Here is a 25,402-nt window from a genome sequence, read left to right as displayed (position 1 = left end):
TTAAGGTTATACTTATAGACTGACTGACTTTCTGCCAAGTTTCTTGCGGCGCATTCTTCTTGGCAATGATGGTCTTTCCGAAAGCGCTGGTAGTTTAAAAAATGACGTGTAAAAGTGCCCATTGTGGCCTATTTACTGAATAAATCATTTGTTTTTTTTTTTTTGACAGAAAGAGTAAGAGTTGAATATTTGAGTTTTTTTAATTACCTACATATTTTCTGTAACGGGTTCCCTAAGGGGTTTTCTTTCTACTTTTGACAGTTGATTTATTTTTTACCTTAGCTTTCGTACCAAGCAACCTGCTAGGAAAGCCATTCTAGCTAGCCTGAGTCAACGGGGGCAGGCTGAAAACCAGCGCGGGCGGCTTCTGTGCAGTCGCAGCATAAGCTGAGCCTGTTCCTTATGTCACAGTGCAAGGGACTCGCAAACACATTGTGCCAGATTAGGCTTAAGCCTTATTATTTATTTATTTCTGGTTGCCTGACCTGTATTGTTCATGTTGGCAAATAAATCAATCTTTCTTCTTTTAAAAATAGGCTAATTCCTCATCCTTATTTATAAAAATATATATTATCTTCCGGTGCACCTGTACTTTGTACTTATACAAAGTGTTAATTAAATTACGGAAAACCTCAAACATACCTACTATCATTCTTTAATTATCACACACAAACATCACGCCTGTATTCCCAAATGGGTAGGCAGAGCACACGAAACGTTACCGCTTCGGAGCCACTTTTAGCAATTTTAGGTTTTAAGTTTGACAAAAACGGTGCAATAGTGACAGGTTGCTAGCCTATGGCCTCAGTCTACAAATACTTACTTAACTACTTATTTCAAAAAATATACACACGCTATGTTAAGGCTACCTGTGCCTGTGTTCCTGATGGTAGGCTACCTCTACCTCTTAGAATTAGAGAGCTTGGGCTACAGTTCCCACGCGGGCTCGATGCGGACGCACTATTGAACTGCTTTTCATGTGTATACTGCTTTCCTTGCGATGTTTTCTTTAACCGTAAAAGCTCAAGGTAAAATTCAAAATTAATGTTCTACATCCCAGGCTCGAAGCCACGACTCTCTGCTTAAGAGCGGCCATTCAAACCACTACTAAATACCACGGATTCTAACCCCTACTACATATTTTGTTATACCCCTTCTCCTTGATATGCTGTATGTTCCCTCCAAACCTTTGTGTCTAACCGTACTCCCTCTAACTCCCAGGACCCTGGACCCTGACTTGGACCTGCAAGCCGAGCTCCTGGACACCAGCGCTGCGAAACACAAGGCCGCTGTTAGACCTAAGAAGAACCACCCTAGAGGCAAGAGCCAAGCAGGAAGGGGGGAGGAAAGGTGAGGATTTTGGAGTGGTAGCTTCGTTGTTATTCGAACTGAAGAATATTTACTTTCATTTTTTTTGCATTTAATTTAAAAGTTTTCTTGATAATAATTATTTTACTTTAATAACTATATTGTAACTAAAACACACCGAAAAAGCCAGAAAATAAGTCCTAGAGCTGGGAACGGGACGTTAGTCTTCATCACATGCTGTACGCCTACACTATTCTCAAGCTTTCTGCCCGGTTCAAATTATTCCAGTAAAATCGTGCCAGTAGCAATACATTGCGCGGTCATAATCCAAACGAGTTACACAAGATCGATCGAGCGCCGCAGTGTCATGCTACTCTGGAACGGTTTTACTGGAATCATTTGAACCGGACATTCGTTTCTCGGTGAAATTTTCACTGAAACTGTGCACAATTTTCAGAGACACAAACTATTTTACGTCTTTCCCAAGATCTCAAAAAAAATAGTTATTTAGTAAGTTGATAGACAAACAGAATTACTCTGGCATCTATTATATTGTCAAGGAAAGGATGCCTACTCTAAATAATAACAGGCGATTAAACGCACTTGCTTTTTCAGTATCGCCTTCAGATAATTTTAAATTAAAAAACCGAATGTTAAAACAGATTTAGAATACAATCGTTCATCGTAACATTGGAATGAGATGAATTGATAGAAACAAATCGACGCTCTACTGACCTCGATGTAATTCTCGTGTATTTACAATATTCGCGAATTAGCTCATTCCCACAATTACATAATTGTACGCAACAGTAGTTGAGTGGCCTGATTATTGAAATAATCACAAGGTCTCCATACATTGCGTAAGTTTATAGTTTTTGTGAGGTTTCTGCTCTATGCTTTCTTCTCTTAGGCTTGATTCATAAACACACATCTCGTTCTTCCTTTGCCTCTCCTACCCTCTATTTTCCCCTCAATTAAAAAAATAAGATTATTTATTTTCAACTTGAATCCTCCTTTTAAGTAAAGCACTTGTTATTGACAATTATTGTTTCTATGTATAGTAACTATCATGTCGTATCAGGTACCCCAGCATAACCCCTCTTCTATTCTTAATCGTTTTCAACAACATTCTCTTCTTGCCTCGCTCTGTTAATATAATGTCGTATCAGGAGCTCATGCAAAGAATTGGCCGACAAGAGCTAGGCTCTTAAATATAAATGATGATGTGATGATGATGATGATGAAGGTTTCTTGACAGTCAATATATCGCTAGATGGCGATAGATACTATCTTGGGTTTTTATTGTACTTACAGTCAAGTGCAAAAATAAGTATCTATTCGAACCACTCAAAAATATGTTACTACGGCCTTATTGCATCGGAATAAAAGTCTTTGGTAATTATTTTTAAAACTATGAATAAGTTCTTGCAGGTGGTAGGACCTCGTGCAAGGTCCACCCGGATTGCTACCACCATCTTGCTCGCTAATCCAGCCGTGAAGCAGCAGTGCTTGCACTGTTGTGTTTCGGCGTGGAGAGTAAGACAGCCGGTGAAATTACTGGCACTTGAGGTATCCCATCTTAGGCCTCTAGGTTGGCAACGCATCTGCAATCCCCCTGGTGTTGCAGGTGTCTATGGGCGGTGACCTTTTACCATCAGGAGACCCACTTGCTCGTTTGCCATCCAGTCGAATAAAAAAAAAAATTCATATTTTTTACTTGACTGTACAGTTTTGCTTGGCTCATTTAGATATTAAACCGATCACAAACATATGTCTGTCAATCGGTCATCACGAGCTAGCGCCTACTAGCCTTCACAGAAACTCTGATTATTTTGATGTTTAGCGGTGTTCAAGATTGCAAAAAGCCAGCTGAAGAGTTGATAATTTACTTATGTAACTAGCTGTTGCCCGCGACTCTGACCTCGTAGAAGTATGAAAAATGGTTTCCATCCTGTTCTCAGATCTACCGAATACCTATACACAAAAAAAACATCAAGCCATTTCGAAGGAGTTTGGTCACAAACATTTTTGACTCGAGAATTTAAAATACTGAGAAGCAAACATTTTCTTTTTTCGTTTTTCAACACTTTGTACAAGGCTTTGATTAAGTGGCAATATTCATTTAAGCATTGAGGTATAACCCTTAACAAAATGGGCTTTGTCTTTAAATCTTGCAAGTATCATTTATAGCTCACTCTTTGTTTTACAGGTTAACTTGAATTTGATACGAATATAATTCACAAAGTTTCGACGACACTGCCAATGCAGTCAGTAGAAAAAGTTGTACTAAAAATGTCATTTTCAACAATAACGTATTCGGAAAGCTATTCAGCGCTGCAATTTTTAGAATCTGTAAGAGACATGTCATTGTGTGTGTTTGCATCAATGAATGTTACGGGACACCATTTTCTTCTGAGAAAATTAGTGTCCTGACGTAATTAATATGACCCTTTACGTTGATTTAATGAGGTTATCGTCGTATTCACCCGCCATTAAAAAGTCAACTCCGACGAGACGTAAACTCGACCGCATTATTGTTTTTTAAGGCGCTCGTTAAATTCAAGGTAATTTATGATCGTAAAAGAAGTGGATTTAAATAGTGTTTTGACTACGGTGTGCTATGTTGTAGAGGACAGGAGTACAAATCGACGCCTAATAAATAAAATAATGTATAATGTACATAATAAAACATGATTTTATTCTTCTTTACATAATATAACAAAACCACTTCCCGCCATTTCAAGCTTAGACCTTTTAAACGGATTTACAGAGGTTTATTAATAGATACCACATTAAGTATACCCATACCTACAAGGGAGTCGGCCATACCTACAAGGTCGGGGCGACTACCGTACGCGCTGATTAGATTCCTGGGAAATGGAGCTGAGAATAAATGTGAAGTGACTTTTAAATTAGAGACCTTAATAGCTCAGTTACATTAGTCGATAGCGCCGTATGCGGGGTGCGGTAGATTTCTTAACGATGCCATAGGGCCCGCATACGGGGTGCGGTAGATTTCTGTAACGTATGCCGTAGGGCCCGCATGCAGGGTTCTGTAGAGTTCTGTAACGCATACCATAGGGCAAGCATGCGGGGTGTAGTAGAGTAACAGTTCTGTAACGCATACCATAGGGCCCGCATTCCGGGAACCGTTTTCATTGGTTTTCACGCTTTATGTCGACCGAGTTATCGACTTATGAGTTTCACTAGTCGTTATACCGCACGCGGGGAGTCACCGCACGCTGTATATAATGTTGGCGGCCGATCGTAAAATCCGCCAGATCACGAAATTCCTAGGCATATCGTGAAATTGCGCCATTATATGTATAAAAGTTGGCCAGGCCGAGTACTGCCTTTTCGCAACGTAACGTTTGGTAACCTGTTTCATTTCGCAACTTATAATTTCGCAAACTCTAAAACTGAAAATATTTCAGGATTTATTTCAGGGCCATCGTGTATAACCCTTTAGGTTAGGTTAGGTTAGTTTTATAAAAATCCTGAAATATTTACAGTTTCAGAAATATTAAACAGTTGGGAAATGAAAGGTTGCGAAATGAAACAGGTTGCCAAACGTTATTCGCCGAAACATTAGTAAACCTGGCCAGGCATATCACGATGTGCCTGCGAAACAATAAGGCAGATCGATTAGAGCAACGCATTCATCGATATTCCTAGCTCTATACCGAGCACACCGTGATATGCCGCAAAAAATTAAAATTTAGGTACGACGAGCGAAGCGAGGAGTGGTTAGTATGAATTGTGACCACAACCACAGCAGCCGGCGAAGTACCAGAACCGATATGGCGGCGTTTCATGATATGCCTAGGATATATATATATATATATATATATATATATATACGTGTGACTTTAAGGTAGTGTATACATATTTTTGGAACTTTGACCGTATTGATATATCTGTATTTAACACAGAACAACATAAGTACCTATTTATGTATAACATAAATTATTCATCAAGGACAAAAGTAAAATATCCGAAATTGATAGACACAAATTGTGAAATTCTAGCTTCTTTTTTTCTATTTCTGATATTATTATTAAAATCATACGCAATTTAACACGTCGTTACAAAGAAGCCGGAGTAACAAATGAACTGTAACGGTTTTTTAAAATAAAACCAGCCATTACGAATGTTCTCAGAATGTTAAAAAATATTATCTGGAATAGATACAAGCTATTGGAATGAATAATGGATAATTTAGTGAATATAAATTTCTTTTTCACGCGCAAACCGCACGGCACATAATATACATATTTTGCCGTGAAATGATTCGGATTTTATCTTATTTACCTATTTTCTGTAAACTAAAAAGTCAATTATGCAGGGCTAGTTACCTATACAACAAAGTGATCGTATAAGGGTTTTTTGCCAGTTGCCAATTTCCAGAGGTCTGCAGTCAAAGTTGCCAAGTTGTGGTGCTATATTATTCGGGGTGAATTTAATCATACAGTCATACATCATCAGTGCATACGGCCGGTCAAAATAGGCCAACAAGTAGGTAATTGTATATATATCGGACGTTAACTGAAGTGGGCGAGGTGCCATACATCACGCTAATCCAATTCTTAGAACTCAACACCCAACCATTCTCTCCGGATCTCTCCCGCCCTTGCATTTTCAGTTTTTTTTTACAAAAATCTTTGTGGCCATCAGACATGACAGCTCTCGATAAAATGGTGTCGTGGGATGAATGATTCGCGTTTGCAAAAACGGCACAATGACCGATGGAAGGTGAAAAGTCTACCGTGGGAGAGTTGAATAATGTTAACTTTTTTTTAGCACAACTACTAGTATTAAAACTTGCCGCGCGCCCCGGCTTCGCACGAGTATAACAACTAAGGAAGAAAATGAGACTAATTTTTCCCTTTATTTTTAGGGTTCCGTAGTCGAAATGGCAAAAACGGAACCCTTATAGTTTCGCCATGTCTGTCTGTCTGTCCATCCGCGGCTTTGCTCAGGGACTATCAATGCTAGAAAGCTGTAATTTTGCACGAATATATATATAAACTATGCTGATAAAATGGCACAACAAATTTTAAAAAAATTGTTTTAGAGTAGGTACCTCTCATAGACGTAAAGTGGGTGTGATTTATTTTTTCTCATCCAACCGTGTAGTGTGGGGTATCATTGGATAGGTATTTTAATTGGATAGGGGATTGCTAAAAAGATTTTTCGATTCAGTGATTTGTTTGCAAAATATTCAACTTTAAAGTGCACATATTCATTAAAATCGAGCCCCCCCCCCCCTCCCCTCTAAATCTAAACTGGTGGCTGGAAAAATTGGAAAAATTTCAGGATGGTATTAATAATAAACTTACAAGGAAACTAATAACGTTAACTTGAAAATTCTTAGTATTAAAGTACATAGCCTAAGATATAATATACTAAACTTTAATATACAAATTCTTAAAAAAATATAAACTTTTTTTTCGTAATTGGCTACAGAACATTTCGGGCGTTCCACCGCTGGTTTTTTAAATTACTATTTTACAAAAACCAAACATTTTTTTTTATTTATTACAAAGATTGGCAACACCGGCCATTAGCTTAAACCAATTTACAAAATCAAAATAAACAACAAGGAATTACAATACAAAGACTAACGAATAGGAAAATCCAACAACAAATATGAAGTTTTCACAATTTTTATTTCCGATGTAATAGATAAAACAAAGAAATTAAACACTAAACCTAAAACACTGTTTCACCACGCGTTGATAAATTTCATGCCAGATTTATGACGCAGTCTCTGTGTAGTTTTGTCCGAATAAACAGGGATGGCATCAAATGTTTCCCGTTCGTTAATAAAATTTAACAATAAATGGGGAATTAATGAAGATTTCTGTTAAAATAACTCTTAAAACAGATGAATTTAGATTCTTACATAAATTTATTGAACGTCTTTCGGCATTTTACTAAATACAAATGAACCAGTCTAACCATCGAAAATTCAATTAAGCTTCAACAAATAATCCAAATCGAAATTACGCGTCAAATGAACATCAAAACATATAAAAATACACAATAAACTAACCCAGTTCTTGTTCGCGAAATGAAGAAATATTTTCACTCGTAAAATTATAATTTAAAATTTATTTCCAAACGAATGACATAACCTAAAAAAATATGTTTTAAATTGGCGCTAAACGGCTCGGTCGGTCCGAATTGGGTGTGTGACGGATTTATGTGTTTCTTTTGAAGCCGTGATTACTCGGGGCTTGTGTTGGACCTGTGGGAGCTTCAATTGGACTGGCAGATCTAGAACGTTACTTAATGGGTAGTAAATGGTGAATTTATTGGGTGTAGGAACAAAAGGATTCGTTGGTCGTTTATCTGGATTACTCTATAGCTTGAGCTCCGATTCCAGTGCTTCCATTTATAATCTACTTCAAAAAGAGGACAAGGAGGTGGTTCTTTAGTTTTTTAATTTATTTTTGTTTTCCGATATTACGATATTACTAACAGCTGATGTAGTCAAGTTTGGAAAATTCTGCTTTTGCTTGAAAGAGACGCACTTAATAATTTGTTGAAATCGTTTCGTTAACATCGGAACTTAATTAATAGCTATATTAAAAAAAAAACATCTTAAGTTTTCCTCTGAGTAAGATATAGGTACTCAAGCTACATGTCCGTCAAATCTAGCTCTCTAGTAGTTTAGGCTGTATGTTATTGGTAAGTAAACTCAGTCACACAACCGCTTTATAGGTATATATGCTACAGATGTTTATTTTGGTCTTTATAATATAACCTACTTCAATAAGTAGGTTATTTATTAATTGGCCCAGTTACATTTTTTTTATGTGTTGTTGTAGCGGCAATAGAAACACTCATATGTATAAAATCCAGCTATTACAGGTCTTCAGATACAGTCAAACAGATAGACAGACAGTTGAACGGGCATTACGACATCAATATTCATAATTCTGTAAATCACTCTGCGGGTACGGAATCTTATAAAGGGATCCAGCTAACCCAGTAATAAGAGAAAAACTTTCACAGAAGCAAATAGTTATATTTGATTGGTTTAGTTGCACTTCACTCCTCCCAAAGCTGGAAAACCAATTTTACAAGCACGCTTACACATTTGGCATTAGTTTCAAACTAGGTCATGTATAAGACGTCACAGGATGTCTATATAACACAACGCCCTTTGCGCAACAGTCGGTTTACGACAGGCCTGTTGATGTTACGGTTCGAGGCAGGTCGGGCTTCCTTTTGATATCGTTTCGGATTTTAAATTGCTCTACCGGATTAGATTTTGCTTTTAATGAAGTCGTTTCTTCGTACCTTTCGCTTTGAGGTTCAGCGACGTCTATATACTACAGAATGAAAATGGTTTCGTTAGTTTTTATTTCATCATCACTATATTTTATTCCATTTACAGCCATTCCCTGCACTGGTTTCTTTGACCTGGTTAAAGCGGCAGGTTCACGTTGGATGCAGACGAAATAAAAATCGAATCTTTCACAAAATTTGACGAGAATCAATTGAAAAATACGACTTGTAGATGAGAAAAGCGACGAATAGGTCATAAGAAAGCATTTTTGCTCAATTTGAAACAGTGACGCTTTGCTTACACTTCGCGCTCGCTCGATCAAAAATGGACTCGTGTATGTAGTATTATACTCTTAAAAGAAAAGAAACAAAACACATTTTACTCGTAAAAGAAAAGAAACTAAACACAATTGACAAACTTTCATGTCATGAGTCCAAACTTAATCCAAGAGCCAAAAGAAAACACGAAGCTGAGTTCTCAGGTTCTAACCTCAAGTTTTTTTTCGTAGTGCACAGATTCCACAATTTTCAAGGCATAATGTTGTCCCGACGAGTAACACGGAAGACATCGTCGACAAACACAAGTAGGTACTAAAGTGTGTTTTCAATTATGCATTTCCAAATTTAGATTTGCTTTCCCAACACTTTGTGTGTAATTTTTAAGCCCTTGGTTAAACAATGGAGCTAATTTTAAAAGATGATATGATAATATACGCGTGTGTCCAGCTGTTGTTCTAATTGAGAACGTTTTTTCATGTTTTATATATTTTCTGACGTTTATAATAATGGAACAAGCTAATTAGAGAGATTTGGCTTGAATAAAAACTGTTTAGTAAATTAGCCATATAGTTTTTACTTTGGTGTCGACAGAATCACTTTTGTGTCTGGTAAAAACATTACTCAAATTATAAATTGAAAACATTTTTGTCTGTAATATTTCTGGTGTCAGTAAAGATTTTAAAATATCCTCCACATCACATACAGTCACTGCTAGATAATTGAATCAACACAAGCCAATCAACCGTCGGTATCGTAACTCTTCATCAGATTGCTTCATCACTTGCGTACATGCTTCATCACTTGCATACATGAATATTATGATAAGTCTGCCTACGTTTTTGCATCTTATTGTTTTTTGATTTACTTCCAGTACAAGACATTGTGTTGTAGACATCCTCATCTTGCAGGTGGTAGGACCTTGTGCAAGGTCCGTCCGGATCCTACCACCATCTTGTACATTCAGTGCTTGCACTGTTGTGTTTCGGCGTGGAGAGTAAGACAGCCGGTGAAATTACTGGCACTTGAGGTACCCCATCTTAGGCCTCTAGGTTGGCAACCCATCAGCAATACCCCTGGTGTTGCAGATGTTTATGGGCGGTGGTGATCTCTTACCATCAGAAGACCCACTTGCTCGTTTGCCATCCAGTCGTATAAAAATAAAAATAAACTTGCTAAGTTACAGTATTTAATTAATTACCTAACGGATAAATAAACTTATGCCTGATGGCGAGCTTAAATGTAGTCAAACATGGAGCACGCAAATAAATACACTTTTAGATTTTCCATGCCCCAAAACTCTTTAGCCTCTGAAAACCATCATGCCAATTAAAAATAAAATTCTCGCCAAACTTTATCCGAGATTAGTCCACTTAAATCAAAATCCGGAAGACGGAAAATATGGGTCGACATTATTAAATGGGTAGTCGTGTAAAGCCGACTAATTTGTGTACTACACTAATCGTAAATTAGGAATGGTAATAAACTGACAGCGCGCGTATGGTTGGTTTCAAGCACAAGATTAATAGGATAAGAAATGATACCGTATTTTCCTTGCCCGAATCGGTGCCATTTTTTCGTATCTTTTACTTAAATTGCTCTAGCGTTTTCTTTGTGTTGTCATAGGTTTTAGTGAACCAGTGAAATTTAACTTTTTTGAGCGAATGCGATTACTATTTGGTATCCTGCCGTGTCACCAAGTAACATAGTTTTAGTGCTAGTTCTAGTCTTAGTTTTAGGTGGTACTTATGGAGCCAAAATAAAACTTTCTTTCTTTCTTTCTTTCTTATTTTTTAAAGCTATGAACGATAAATTATGATGATGATAATGCGAACTGCTAAGGAATGGAATTCGCTCCCGTCGTCTGTATTTCCGGATAAATACAATCTAGGGCTCTTCTAGGCTAGACTGAATAGGCCTTACTGAACCGGTGAGATACACCTTTGGCCTCATCTGCACTTAACATCAAAGTCAAAGTCAAAGTCAAAGTCAAAGTCAAAGTCAAAGTCAAAGTCAAAGTCAAAGTCAAAGTCAAAATATCTTTATTCAATTTAGGCTATAACAAGCACTTATGAATGTCAAAAAAAATCTACCACCGGTTCGGAAAAACCTCTGCTGAGAAGAATCCGGCAAGAAACTCAACGAGGTACATCAGGTGAGATAAGGGTCAATCATGGTCAATTTTATTTAAAAAAAAAGCTGTGACAATAAAAAAAGTAGATACACTCGAACACTCCCATTCGGCTAGCAGACCTAGATTTACACATGGGAAGCCGCGGTTAAGGGCTAGTCTATAATTAGTAATTGAATGGCCCGAGGATGACCAGTTGACCGAAATCAACACTGTCATTTATAAAATCAGAAACTAGATCTTGTATAAAAGTTCCAAATTCTTGGAATGCCGATGCCCACTAAATCAAAACGGTAGAAGAAATATGACAACGCATACCAGAGCGACGCGTTTGTTATTTAGTTATCGTTGGGTTCCAATCTGATGACGAAGTTTCTATTTGTTATTGGTGTGTTAATTTCGAAATTACAGCAAGATGCCAGAGATTTCGTAGTGTGTGTTCTTAAAACCTTACCTAAGGACTCCTTAGGGCTCCGTAGCCAAAATGGCAAAAACAGAACCCTCCAAAATTTAAACTGTTGGGTGGAAAAATTTGAAACAAATCAGGATGGTAGTAGAGGAAAATTATAACCACAGAGTACATTATTATAACATTATAACGACTAAGATTGCTTCAGAATTGTTAATAGTTTATTTAGCAGCCCAAGGTATAAAATATACCTAAACTATACTACGCAATACGAAATCTTTAGAAAAATATTACTTGATTTTTTCGTAATGGCTACGGAACTCTATCTTGGGCGTGTCCGACATGCTCTTGGTCGGTTTTATAACATAAAACTGACCCGTGATTGACCCTATCTCTCCTAATGAAAAGTGCAGATGAGGCCAAAGGTGTTTAAATGGTTCAGTAACAGTCTCTTCACTCTAGCTTTGAAGAGCCCTATTTTTTTATTCGACTGGATGACAAACGAGCAATTGGGTCTCCTGATGGTAAGAGATCACTACCGCCCATAAACATCTGCAACACCAGGGGTATTGCAGACGCGTTGCCAACCTAGAGACCTAAGATGGGATACCTCACGTGCCAGTAATTTCACCTATGTTGCATGTGTCCGAAAATGCAGACGGTGGGAGCGAATTCCATTCCTTAGTAGTTCGCTTTATAAAATATGAAGCAAACTAGTTCGCGCGGACCAATGGAATACTAACTACACTACATAGGGGTGAAGACGCTCTCTTTTAGTTTAGTCTTATGTGCTTTTAGTATAGGATAATTATTTAGAAATATTTGTAATTTAAGGAGTATATGCGTGATAGTTTGGCAACATGTGCAGGTGGTAGGACCTTGTGCAAGGTCCGCCCGGATTGCTACCACCATCTTGCTCGATAATCCTGCCGTGAAATAGCAGTGCTTGCATTGTTGTGTTTCGGCGTGGAGAGTAAGACAGCCGGTGAAATTACTGGCACTTGAGGTATCCCATCTTAGGCCTCTAGGTTGGCAACGCATCTGCAATCCCCCTGGTGTTGCAGGTGTCTATGGGCGGTGGTAATCTCTTACCATCAGGTGACCCACTTGCTCGTTTGCCATCCAGTCGAATAAAAAAAAACTTTATAGACTTTATTTAGTTTACTGCATGACTGAATGTGCCTACCCACAAGACATTTATATTTGTGTGCCCTTGGGCGTAGCATAGTGATACAAGTCTATGATTAATGTACCAACTATTTTAACCTATGTTTGACAAATAAATTATTTGTATTTATTATAATTTAATTGTTAGTTAGTGTTCTCTGTATTGTTCAAAAATATATAAATATATGACAAATAAACAAACATACTCACATACTCATTTTTAATATTAATTCAAACTAGTATGTAGATTAGACGAAAAACCAAAAGACAGCTTTAAGAATTAAGACAAGCCAATGATTTCAACATTATTTAAATTTTCTAGACGTATACGTAAATTCAGGCGGCCCCGTGATAGACATTTGGACGTTAGACAAAATAGATTTACTGCAAATTCTATTTCCGAGTGGCGGTGCAGATAAAATATCACCGTTGATCTAGTGCACTGGGGGCTTGGGGCTGATGACCTGTGCGATAGGGTTGCCACAACGTTAATGTAAAGTCGGGTGCCCAAAATGAGATGATTACGTGTGGAAAGTGATATCGCGGGCGTTATATTTTGTTCTGGAGCTATTAGCGCACCTCAATACACATGAGGGCAATATTGCAGCATTTTACAAACGTTTTTTAATTGTGTGCCTAAATGTGCTGATAAACATTAGCTTTCACTTGTAATGAGTATTCTAGCTAATATTACATTATATCCTTGAATAGTTGGTACCTACTCATGGGCAGCGGTGTTCATTTTCCATCAGATGTCCCGCTTGCTCGTTTTCCTCCCTCTCATAATAAAAAAAAGATAAAAGTTAAAAAAATAGCCGAAATACCGAACAATGTTGACCACTGAGCCATGACCCTTTTGTACTACTGCAGCGCACACAAACAATATGAAATGTTCACTTTTAAGTTTGGACTGATGTTTTGTATCTGTCTGTACCTAATCTTGATTGTGTGTGTTTGCAGTACCATACCAAATAAACGTTTTATCTCTATGTATCTAAATAAATAAAAGTGATTTAGCGAAACGACGGCAATGTTTTTTTTTCGAGGTTTTCCCTTTCCCGAGAATAATTGTGTGCATATACACGAGTATTCTTTGAAAGTAACGCACTCAGCTGGTATTTTTCCGAATTCTTAGAGAATAATGTGCCTCCTTTCATTTCTCTGCAGAAGCGAAGCCGTCCAATTAAGCTAGTTTTTTTACGTTTGCTTTTCCCAAATTGGTCATTCTGTCAACCCTGGCAATAACATCATCGACCGATGAGCTCTGTCAGCCGCTAAAAGCTTCCGTGTCGAAGACTCAGCAACGGAACTTGTTCGTTTATGATTCAGAATGACGACTCCTGTGCGTGACTTTTTTCGATTTGTTGGCGAGATAAAATAATATTTATTTATAAATGGGTACGTTGACTTTTCAAATATACAGCTTATGCCAGGTTAATTTCCCAGTGTGGTCAGAATACAATACAGTAACTCTATATTGAACACCACAATAGTAAGCGATACAAAAAACAAATAGACCAAGTCGACTAAGAAATTCCTTTCCTTTACCACCCTAAGATTTTATTTCATTTGTAGCGCTTAAAACGTCAAAGCCTCACTCCCAAGTCAATATGACAATCAGCCTTTTTTTAATTTCTGAAGTAGCAACTGTCATTAACATGTGTATGTCTGTCTGTCTGTGATTCGATTTGTAGCATTCGAACATGGCGGATGTAGACGATATCTAATTTTGGTATTTCTGCTTCTTTGGCTAGTTGAAGTATAATTTTGATAGTGTTTTATGCGACGATTAACCTTAACAGTGAACAGTGATCACAAAATTCTATATTGCTCTCGTGTCTGACATTTTTTAATGCGCAAGTGGTCTCGGCGTGGTTTCTGGAATTTTGCTATCAAGTTGCAAAAACTACAATCACCGTACAACATGCATAAGAAGAATATTATTTATCTTTAATTTAACTGACATTGGCCCAAGCCTTATGGCCGCCATTAAGAGGAATAAATAAATAAAACTGTCATTAAAATTGGTAAAGCACTTTTTTGGTCGACTATACCTACACAGTGAAAATTTTAAGTTAGGCAATAGACGGCTTTTTTGGAGGTTTTTGGGAGTCTCTAGTCAAAATGGCAAAATGGAACTGTTCGTTTAGAGTCTTTGACAATTTGTTTGACACGTTGTCTTACTTCCTGTAGAAGTCATTGGAGTGCCTGCCAAATTAGGTCAGCTTGACAGTAACTGATTTCCAACTAGGCAACGGACCCAAATGGAACTGTTATAGTTGCGCCATATCTGTCCGGTTGTCCATTTGTCCACGGCTTAGCCAGAGACAATTAGTACCAGAAAGCTGTAATTCGGCATGCTTGGACATAATAATTTCGCCGACAAAATAGTAACAATCTACCATTTTTGAAAAAAAAAATATGGGAGCTTCGCCATGCGTAAAATGAGGATCTAGTTTATGGAAATGTAGTAGTCTTACATTTGTGTCCGTGAAGCACCAAATTGAATCGCTGGTTCCTCTCAGAGTGGGCATGGAGTCTAGTCCCCACGCAAGCACAGATCAGATTGGGAGCACACACCATTAAACTGCTTCACAGTATGCAGTTTTTATCAAACAGTCTTGACCAGTGTTTGATGTGATTACCTAGTAATAAAATTGTTGTTTTTCCCAGATGGATGGTTCGCGTGTTAGAAGACGTGGACGCCGGCGAGATCCGCTCGCGGCAGGGGCTCGTGCCGGCGCGGGTGCTGCGGGACACGCGCGCTGCGGAGCGAGACACCTCCGCCTCGGCCGCAAGGCGACAGTAAGCACTTTATCTTCATCATCATCATCACCAATAACGTCATCAACACCAACATCATCATCATCATGTTGGACACATAACTCCTCTCATGAAAGGGCTTACAAATATTCGATACACATAATAAATACATTAGATTTGAGCAGGTTTTCTTTCGCTGAAAAGCTCATGGTTCAAATTTTATTTCACGAATGAATTTGGAAAAACTCATCCCATCGAGTACGAGCCTGGATGTGAACCCACTATCCTCGGCTTGAGAGACCATGGGTTGGTGCCGCGCGACATCCGCCTGGTGATAGCTTAATCATTTGACTTATGGCCTCTCAAGCAGAGGATAGTGGGTTCAATTCCAGGCTCGCATCTCTGAGATTTTCGAAATTCATGTGCATTACATTTGAAGTTAACCACAGCTTTAAAACGAAGCAATTCATTGGTGTGTGTGAAAGTTCCCAATCCGCACTGGGCCAGCGTGAGAACTACGGCCCAAGCCCGTTCATTCTGGGAGGAGGCCTGTGCCCACCAATGGGACGTATATAGACTGAGAATCATCCCAGCCCATCATCATCAGATGATGGCGAAATCTTTATCACCCATGTTAATTTGCCTTCAGAAAGAATTGCAAACGGCGCAAAACAAAATTAACGACTTGCACAAAAATCAGAATCGCAATAAATTTCTTTCGTACACGTTTTATTACTATTTTATTAAGTTTCTTTGAAACTGTAGCGATTGCCTCTTTTATCTTCAGCGTTTTTAATAGTCAACTGTATTAAATACAAACTGGACCGGAATCGTAAATACTCGTCATATTCTCTTATGAAAGTACTTGACATTTAATTCTTTCTCCTGAATACATTTCCGGGAATAATTTCTGAATATAAAACAATATCTAATAATAAATAAGGTACCTAACGGATACTGAATACGGTATTTGAATATTTTTTATTTTTTTTTAAATCAAAACTTGCCAGTGCGTGTCGAAGTGAAGAACAATTTTCAAGTGGCAATTTTGAAAGATGTCAAGTAATTCTTGGATTTAGAAAAAGTGTGGGAATTTCTAAAAAATACACTGTAGCTTTCATTAATATTGCATAAAAAACACCCGTGGATTTTTTTTTCGCGGACGCCATATTGAAAGATTAATAGCCTACTCTCCGACAGTTATGACGAATCCAATGATACCTCATGTTAAAATCCGTCCAGCCGTTTAGGCTGCAGCGAGAACAAAAAATTGACATACATATGTATGTATGTATGTATACATCTGTATGTGTATATGTATATACATACACACATACGCTCGAAAAACATGTCCATTATTATCAGATAATTTAACTGATGGACCATTAGATTTTTTTGGGAAAATATTGAGGAAAATATCCTATTAGGTCAGGATTTATCATTTTTGGTATGATGGATATACGTATAATATAACATGTACGCAAAAAATTAGTCGGTATTTTCATGCCAGTTAAAATCTGGACTGATAAAGAGTGGCATACTTGGCATCGACCTTATAAGTACAGTCATTTGTCGTACGATCAAAGCAACTAAGTGCAAGCGCCCGAAACATGTCGAGCTAAACTCGATTTAAGACGTGAGTTATCCTATTTAACTTTCATTTAATATGCAAGCGCCATCCATTTCTCACGAGGAAGTAAAGAGGATATCTTATTGGCCAGCTGGGCAAAGCGGGTCATTGCATTTATATGTATGTAATTCTATGTTTATTCTTACACTGTCCAGGCCACTCGGTTGTGGAACTCCCTACCGATAAACTTGAGGCGCGCAAAGTCCTTGCCTATCTTTAAGTCTATGCTTAGAGAGCACTATCTGTCATCTTGCGTATGAATGTTATAGTTAGCTTATTTATATGTTGTTATTATCTACCTATCTATCTGTTTAGATTTGTTGTGTATGTGTATTGTATGTGTTAGTTTTATGTATTCTTGATACTGCTCTAATCTACTGTAAATTGCACCACCTGCTAAAATGTATTCCTTATTTCTGTCCATTGTAAAGGTTGCCTGGAAGAGATCGCTCTGAAGCGATAAGGCCGCCTATTGCTTACCTTAGAAAATCTCTACGTATATACTTGTGTTTTCTGTACTGTTTACTGTATTGGTGTGCAATAAAGAGTTATTGTATTGTATTGTATGTGTCAGTATCACAGTCAGTTCAAAATCTTGATCGGCTCGAAGAAAGTCAGTAATTGGTTCCGATTGTTACACTATAAGTTACTTGACAGAGTTCTAGACCACTAGACTTGTTTTTTCTTTTTAGTTTTTTTTAAAGACTATAGGTATATTTTTTGAAATTTCATCAAAAATGGTAGCTTATTATTAGATTTCATTTGATAACCATAATTGTTTTAATGCATAAAAAAATTTATTCCCCCTGTCATCATTTTTTCGCGGACACCATATTGATGGTTTGTCACTGTGACAGTTAATAACGAAATTAATGATAAGAACCTATATCATAATTCATAATAAATGCTAAAATTCGTCCAGCCGCAGGCTACAGAGAGGACCAAAGACAGACATATATATACGCTCGAAAAACATAACGCTCCCTCGGGTAGTCGGTTAAAAAGCCTACACCTTTACTTGGCCGAATTCCACTTGCCATACCAAACGTTTGCCATAAAATAATATATATTTGACGACCGGATGGCTAAGTGGTTAGAGCACCTGACTACGAAGCTTGAGGTCCTGGGTTCGAATCCCGGCCAATTTGTTTGTGAATAACACGAATGTTTGTTCTCGGGTCTTGGATGTTTAATATGTATTTAAGTATGTATTTCTATATAAGTATGTTTATCCGTTGCCTAGTATCCATAGTACAAGCTTTGCTTAGTTTGGGACTAGGTCAATGGTGTCAAGTGTCCATGATTTATTTATTATTTATTTATTTATATAGAACCGTACCTACTGTTTTCAGGATTTTTTAAAATGTCATCTTATAGAATGCAGTAGGTTAGGTTAGTTTAGACTCTGAAGAAAATACTATTTCAGAAATAAATTACTTTGAAATTAATTTGAAAATTATGGAAAACGATACATTATGGCATATGAAATTCGGGTAAACGATAGAGAACCGCTAAAAAAGTGCCATCGGCTACGCTCTGACCATGTCGCTTAGTCATCTTATCTTACTCAACCGCCCGGTACGACTATTTTTTTCACAAAACACTTTCGTCAACTAATTTTCCACAGCCAATCAACAACTCTGTATTTCTTGTAATATCTTGGATATTTTTCGTTGATCTTTTCCCTTTGCTGTCAACTGAGTCGGCAGCTGTCAACGCTGTCAGCGCCGGCGCACTCTTTTAATGATGCCCAAGGTCAGCGATATAGTATAATTTACGGGGAACAGCCGGCGGGACCGAGACCTAGACATACTCGTAAGAGACTAGCTTTTGCCTGCGACTTCGTCCGTCAAGAATTTATTTAGCGCGTCCCGCGGGAACTATGCAATTTTCCGGGAGAAAACTTTCCTATGTCATGGGAAAGCCTCAAACCTCAAACTGTCTTCGTAGCAAGTTAAATCTAAATCGGTTCAGCTGCTGGAGCGTGAAGAGGTAGCAGACAAACGGCAGGTTTGGCCGGATACCGGATACCGGATATCCGGCGGGACCGTTGGCCCGATAGCCGGATATCCGGCCACCGGATATTTTACGTATAATTAAATTAAGCTAATTCGTTCGCATGACACTCCGTGCAGGTTGCAACTTATTGAGTATGACTTAGGGGCTGTTTCACCACCCATTGATTAATTTTAACTGATGTATAAATATGATGTCGTTTCTGTTTGTTTTGTTTGAATAGACGCGAGATGGTATCACATTTATCCGTCAGTTAAAATTAATCAATGGGTGGTGAAACAGCCCCTTAGAATAATAAACTGATGTCAATAATTGATAAATTCATAAATAAATACCAGTTTTTAATCAAAACTATAAGTTTTTTACCATCCGGTATCCGGCCGGATGGTACGCAACTATCCGGTATTCGGCCGAATAGTAAAATAGTGGCCGGATAGGCCGGATACCGGATACTGGCCGGATATCCGTTGCATCTCTAATACGTAGCATTTTATAATTAGTAAGGGTTAGGTTAAAAAAATTGTAATGAGAATTTATTATTTTAATATTTATCAAGTGGTCATCGATACTCATACATGCGAGTAAATAATAAATTTCCTCGTACCAGGATAAGCTTGCTCAACAAAACAAAATACATTTTGAAAGGAATAAAAAATCATACAACATTACTCTGCACTCTTTCTTCAAACATGATATTATCCATACTTAATATTATAAATGCGAAAGTGTGTATGTTTGTATGTTTGTCCGTCTTTCACGTCGAAACGGAGCGACGGATCGACGTTATTTTTGGCATAGCGATAGTTTATGGGCCAGAGAGTGACATAGGATACTTTTTATCCCGGAAAAATGCACAGTTCCTGAGGGAACAGCGCGCGATAACCGAATTCCACACGGGCGAAGCCGGGGGCAAAAGCTATTTAGTTATAAAATTAACTAACGTTTCCTCATGTCGTTCTAAATTTTCTAGAAGCAGTCCCGCAAGGATCATTACTAGGTCTCTAATTTTACCTGCCCCATTCCAACGGGCAGGTTAACGAGGATCTAAATCAGATTCACATGAGCGTGAACATGTCGTTGGCTGAGCATAAGCTTGTTCTAGAAAACACCAGTAACTGTTACTTTTAATACAATTAGGAAGCCATACGGCCGCGATATAAATTATAATGGATAGTTACAGTTAGAGCAAACCTTGCCAAAAGACCTCGGGTTGGAGTAAAACATGTCAAATATACCTTAGGTAGGTATAAATATAATGAATAAAGGCCGTGTGCAAACCGCATTTTTTGAACTCGCCGTTAATGCACGTTTGTATCGATACAAATGATTTGTTCCTGATTCGTCATATTCCTAATTGGTCATTTTCCTAATTCGACCCTTTCCTGATTCGTCATATTCCTCGTCATATCCAATTACATGGTCATCAAAAGATACGAAAGTAACCAAGCTCAATTTTACCGTTTTAAATAATAATCGAGTATGGTTCAAATGACAATAATTTATTTTAAGATCGCTTGCCAATATTACCAATCTCTGTAAGATACGTTATGTATTTAAAGCAATCGCCCACTTCCAAATATAAACATTCAATATTATTCCGACTGAGTGATTTGGGGCAGAGTTAAAGCAATCAACATCAGCATTGCAAAGTGCTTGCAAGGCGCGGCGGCGTCGCGTGATGTGACATGGTTGTCGTTATTCCAGATTTGTCTTTATGCTCCGATTTCGGATCATTTCCAGGTTTAAAGTTGTAGTCATCCTGCATTTTGGACTCAAGACCAAATGTGTTTTTGTTATTTCTTAGCTTTTGATCGCAAATCTGTTGATATGTAGACTGCAAGCTGCGCTTGTGAAGTAGCGAAGAGGTGTAAAATTAGATGAATTAACGGCGATTGGTTCACGATGTGAAATGGCGATGTAAAATAATTGCTTCCATTCCTTTGAGGATCTACAATGGTACAGTGCAATACAATATAATACCTCTCACCACATATCTAATTAAACAGTTATGAGCAATAGAAGAACATACAACAAGAATAACCACAAGATTAATTAAACCTGTTACACCCAATATTACGAGTACAAGCTAAGTTGTATTATTTCTATAAAATATTTCTTTAGGCGTTGCTGGTTCTCATGGGCGAAGTGATTACTTACCATCAGGTGAACCCCTTGATTGTTTTCCTTCAACTAACAATAACAAACCCTTTTGTTTTACTTCGAAAGTTAGAAACGAGAGGAAAGACGCGCTTCAGGTTTTCACTGGCAATTTCGACTAATTGGCAATAATTTGAAAATGATAAATCCATTGTACAGGCATTTGGCAATGTTCTGAAGATAACGAGACATGTGATTTACAGTGCATAAGCGGGTGCACTTTGGAACACTATACGATAGTATACGCAGTGAAGTGCCTTTTGGTGCCACTCTAATTGGGTGTTTTGACAAATTGTTACAATATGAATTTTACGAATTGAGGCGGAAATAGTGACCTTCTGCGTACAATCGGACAAGGCCACCGCTCCCAGTGCGCTGTTTTCATCCCTTTCTCCACACTTTGTAAGGAAAAGTTATTAGATTTAAAATGTGGTCATCTAGTTTGAAAATCAAAGCATTATAAAATCAAAAATGAAAATAAAACTCGAATTGATGCAACCATTAGGTAAATAAAAAAGGCACAATAACAAATTTAGTATTAGTCACGTACGTACGTTACGTTGTAAATACTTTTTCAATTATGCAAAATATTAATGAAGGCTTGAACTTTTTTTTTAGTTATTTGTGGTCGTGCTCATGCTCATTTAATAATGCAGGAAAACAGATATTTGGGGGATTCCCATGCAGTGGCATAATGTGATGACGTTCATTCAAGTTATTGACAATAACAACGAGCAACCCACGTGGCATTCCTCTCCCACTCTCTCCCTATTCGAAACATTTACGATACCCTTCATTTAGAATACACTTGCGTCATAAGTATATATCATTCATTATATAATGCTTCAGGTATTTCATATTTATTTTAGTTTTAATTCATAGAAACACGAAATTTTCAACTGTCTCTTGTTTCTTCAATTTGTTCCATTTCAATGTGTATATTTTATTTATTGTGAAGCGACAAGGGATTTCTAATACATTAAGGTTTTGCTTGTTCTTTTCCCTTACGGTAAGCGTCTCCACCGGGGTTTTTCATTTTTAGAGCGTCCCTTCCTTTTCTATTTCAGAATTAGGCAACTTTACGTTCTTCTTACTCAGAATCATTAGCACTATTGATTTGGACGAAAAAAAACCCTAATTTTTCGATAGTTTTTAATATCATACGTGTTTTATATGGGTAGTCACAAAATTGACACTAAAAAATTTTAGGTAGGTATGAAAAATTGGGGGAAATTTTTTCTTCGACGAAATCGAAAGTGCTCGTGATTCAGAAAAGGTAGAACCCAGAATTACCTAATTCGGAAAAAAACACACTTAAAATGAATACCTTTAAACCACTCAATAAACTGATTATATACCTCTTTTAGTTTCTTGCCGGATTCTTCTCAACAGAGGTTTTTCCCAACCGGTGGTAGATTTATTTTGACGTCCATGATTGATTCTAATAGCCTAAATTGAATAATGATATTTTGACTTTTACTACTTTGATCGCTCGCCACGCTGAAGATCTTGCATAATCATGACTAAGGCGTCATCATCATTCATTTCAATGGCCACTGTACATTTTTCCAGATACATTCTCATTTGTATAACTTTTTTTATATTCCCCCCAGGACCGTCGTCCGAGAGCTGATAGAGACAGAAGAAGAGTTCGGCCGAGACATCCAGCAAGTAGTGTCGCAGTACATGCGGCCCATGGACAAAAGCACGACACCCAAGGCAGTGTTTGACAACCGGGAACTGCTGTTCTCCAACTTCAAGCAGATTGCCGAGTTTCATAATACGTGAGTGGTGAAGACCGGATTTTTAATTAAATGCGTGACTGAAGATACGTACCATCAGCAAAATAAGTGGTCTATCAATTTTTAAACAAATTCCTATCAAATTAATATGTCGCTAAAGTCGAACTTTCAAATTGGCAGACACGTCTATGGGCATTATTGTTTTATGACATGCAAACGATTATCAACTTTAGGGTGGTAGACCACATATTTGGCTGATGGTACCTACCAGCTACAAGAGATTTGTATTTGTATGCCCTTGGACGTAGCATTAGTGAAACAGTGACAATGACAGCTAGGTAAGTCAATTCAATTTTTGGGAACTAGGTAAAGCTACTCAAGTTCAGAGTTTAACACATTGATAATCAGCTAGCTACGTGACATATTAATTTAAATTTTGTATCTTCATTAAAAAATACTAGCGGACCCGGCAAACGTTGTCCTGCCCGAAAAAACACTACATTAAAATTATGATAACATACCAACAACAGCGCCATCTAGCGGGTCCAATTAATTTAAATACGTTCTTTAATTTGAGGGGAGAGTTTACCGTATCGACGGGATGAACATTAATGTTTGACAGTTACGAAACCCAATAACATTTTGTATGGGAAAATGTTTTTCTTTTATTTTACTTTTTCGTCAATATTTCAATGTTTTTAATACTTATTATCCTATTCCTGACGAAGACAAATCCAAAAACACAAAAATCATAAAAATTGGTCTAGCTGTTCTTGAGTTATAAATGGTGAACTAACACGACTTTGTTTTATATATATAGATGTATATCCAACTGTTATACTCGTAGATAGTGCCACCAGAGTTGAGGTCCCACACACAAGAACATATCATGTAATGCCAGGCAGCAGGATTTTGACATTCACTCGTTCATTTCATTCATTCACTTTTTATGCAATTAGTTCTTGATGTAGCTGTGTGTGATCATTCACTTCAACTCTCGTGGCTGGGTCAAAATTATTTTCGTTGCATTGTTTCTGACCACTCTGTCCCGATATTATTTATGTCTTCTAACTAAGAAATAAAAAAAATGTGGAGCCAATGTTTGTTTTTTTCGAGTTAACTAATATTTAACTAGAGAAAAATTAAAAATGCCACTAGGTTCCATATTAAAAAAAACTCCGTGCCATTTTTTCGGGGACAAAAGCAAGACAATGAAAAGAATTTTGACCCGGCTACCTTATACTATACCTATTACTCAGCCTGAGTTGTAATTCCCAAATCTCACCAACAGGGTGCTACTGGAAGGCATAAAGTACTACGCTGGCGAACCGCGTATGCTCGGCCGAGCACTCCTGCGCATGGAGCGAGAGTTCGACAAGCACGTGGCTTACTGTCGCGACGAGCCGCGGGCGCAGCATCTGCTGGCAACTGACCCGGTGGTCAGCAAGTACTTTCAGGTCAGTGATCATATGAAAGAATTATCAACTTTTTAGCAACAACAACACTGGAATACAAGTTTGTAATTTAAACTAGATAATAAAAGTAATAGATATAGATACAAATACAGCATTGGAAGTTTCATCTACAAACGGAGTGTAGTCTGAGTAAAAAAAGGTTCGTCACCTTAAGACCTATTTTTGTTTGCTCAGTATGAGCGATAATCTGCTTTACTAATTGAGTAGGTATGACATACTGCATCAAACTGTCAACCTGCTAACATAATCTTGTTTAAAGGTGACCATAGCAACCCTACCACTACACCTTGGCACTGACAAACACTGACAATTAAATAGAACATTATTTAATTCAAACTCTTACGACGCTGTTTATTAAAAAGGTGTATACTATTTTGACCCTTATTATCATGTTAAGTAAGTATAATTTGAGATGCCCTTGTCTACTTAGTGCTTTAGTTTCAAAACGTACTAAGAGTCTATGACTGTATAAAGGAATCAATTTAATAACTGACGAAGGTTTTCCTACTCCCACTGTTGTACAAGTTGCAACGACGCTGTTTTTCTGTGAATCCTTTGGTGGAACCATTGCTTTATCCATCTTCACCAACAGCACAGTATCTTTCAGGAGCATCTAATAGCATCGATGCTCTTGTAAGGCGTCAAGTTCTGGGCTGCTGCGTGCGCTTGCTGACGCACAAGTAGGACGACCTTAAAATGTGTCTTGACTGCAGTTTCAAGAAACTCTAAAAGTTAAAACTTTACTTATTGTCCTTAACGCCATCTAATGGATTTTCCACGCATTATTTTCATTCGTGCTACGTCCGAAAAGAAGAAAATGCAGTAGCATGGTACGGGTCTGGTTATAATTAGAAACGACTGCTGCGCCACCTACCGAGCCAAGAAGCTGCCGATTTGATGTTCTACTAGCCGCGCCATCTAATGCTAACCTTAGGTCATTTTTATTTCACAAATATATTAAAGAAGTATGCCACGATCCCAATAGATGTCGCCACGATCAGAAGAACTTAGACTCAACAGACGCATTTAAAC

General features: G+C 37.7%; 1 protein-coding gene across 1 annotated transcript in view; it reads left to right on the top strand.

Annotated features, from left to right (window-relative positions):
* Nucleotides 1-1,227: 1,227 nt before the first annotated feature.
* Nucleotides 1,228-25,402, top strand: part of Obsc (Obscurin) — a 99,959-nt gene continuing 75,784 nt past the window's right edge. Inside the window, exons 1-4 of the mRNA XM_074101964.1 lie at nucleotides 1,228-1,350; nucleotides 15,261-15,392; nucleotides 22,767-22,937; nucleotides 24,187-24,352. Coding sequence (XP_073958065.1) covers nucleotides 15,265-15,392; nucleotides 22,767-22,937; nucleotides 24,187-24,352 — 465 coding nt within the window. The 5' untranslated portion in view covers nucleotides 1,228-1,350; nucleotides 15,261-15,264. The remainder of the gene's footprint in view (nucleotides 1,351-15,260; nucleotides 15,393-22,766; nucleotides 22,938-24,186; nucleotides 24,353-25,402) is intronic.

This window comes from Choristoneura fumiferana, chromosome 18 (genome assembly GCF_025370935.1).
Source record: "Choristoneura fumiferana chromosome 18, NRCan_CFum_1, whole genome shotgun sequence".
Taxonomy (NCBI): Eukaryota; Metazoa; Arthropoda; class Insecta; order Lepidoptera; family Tortricidae; genus Choristoneura; species Choristoneura fumiferana.
Note: the sequence above shows the minus strand (reverse complement) of the source record. Positions and strands in the feature narration are given on the sequence as shown.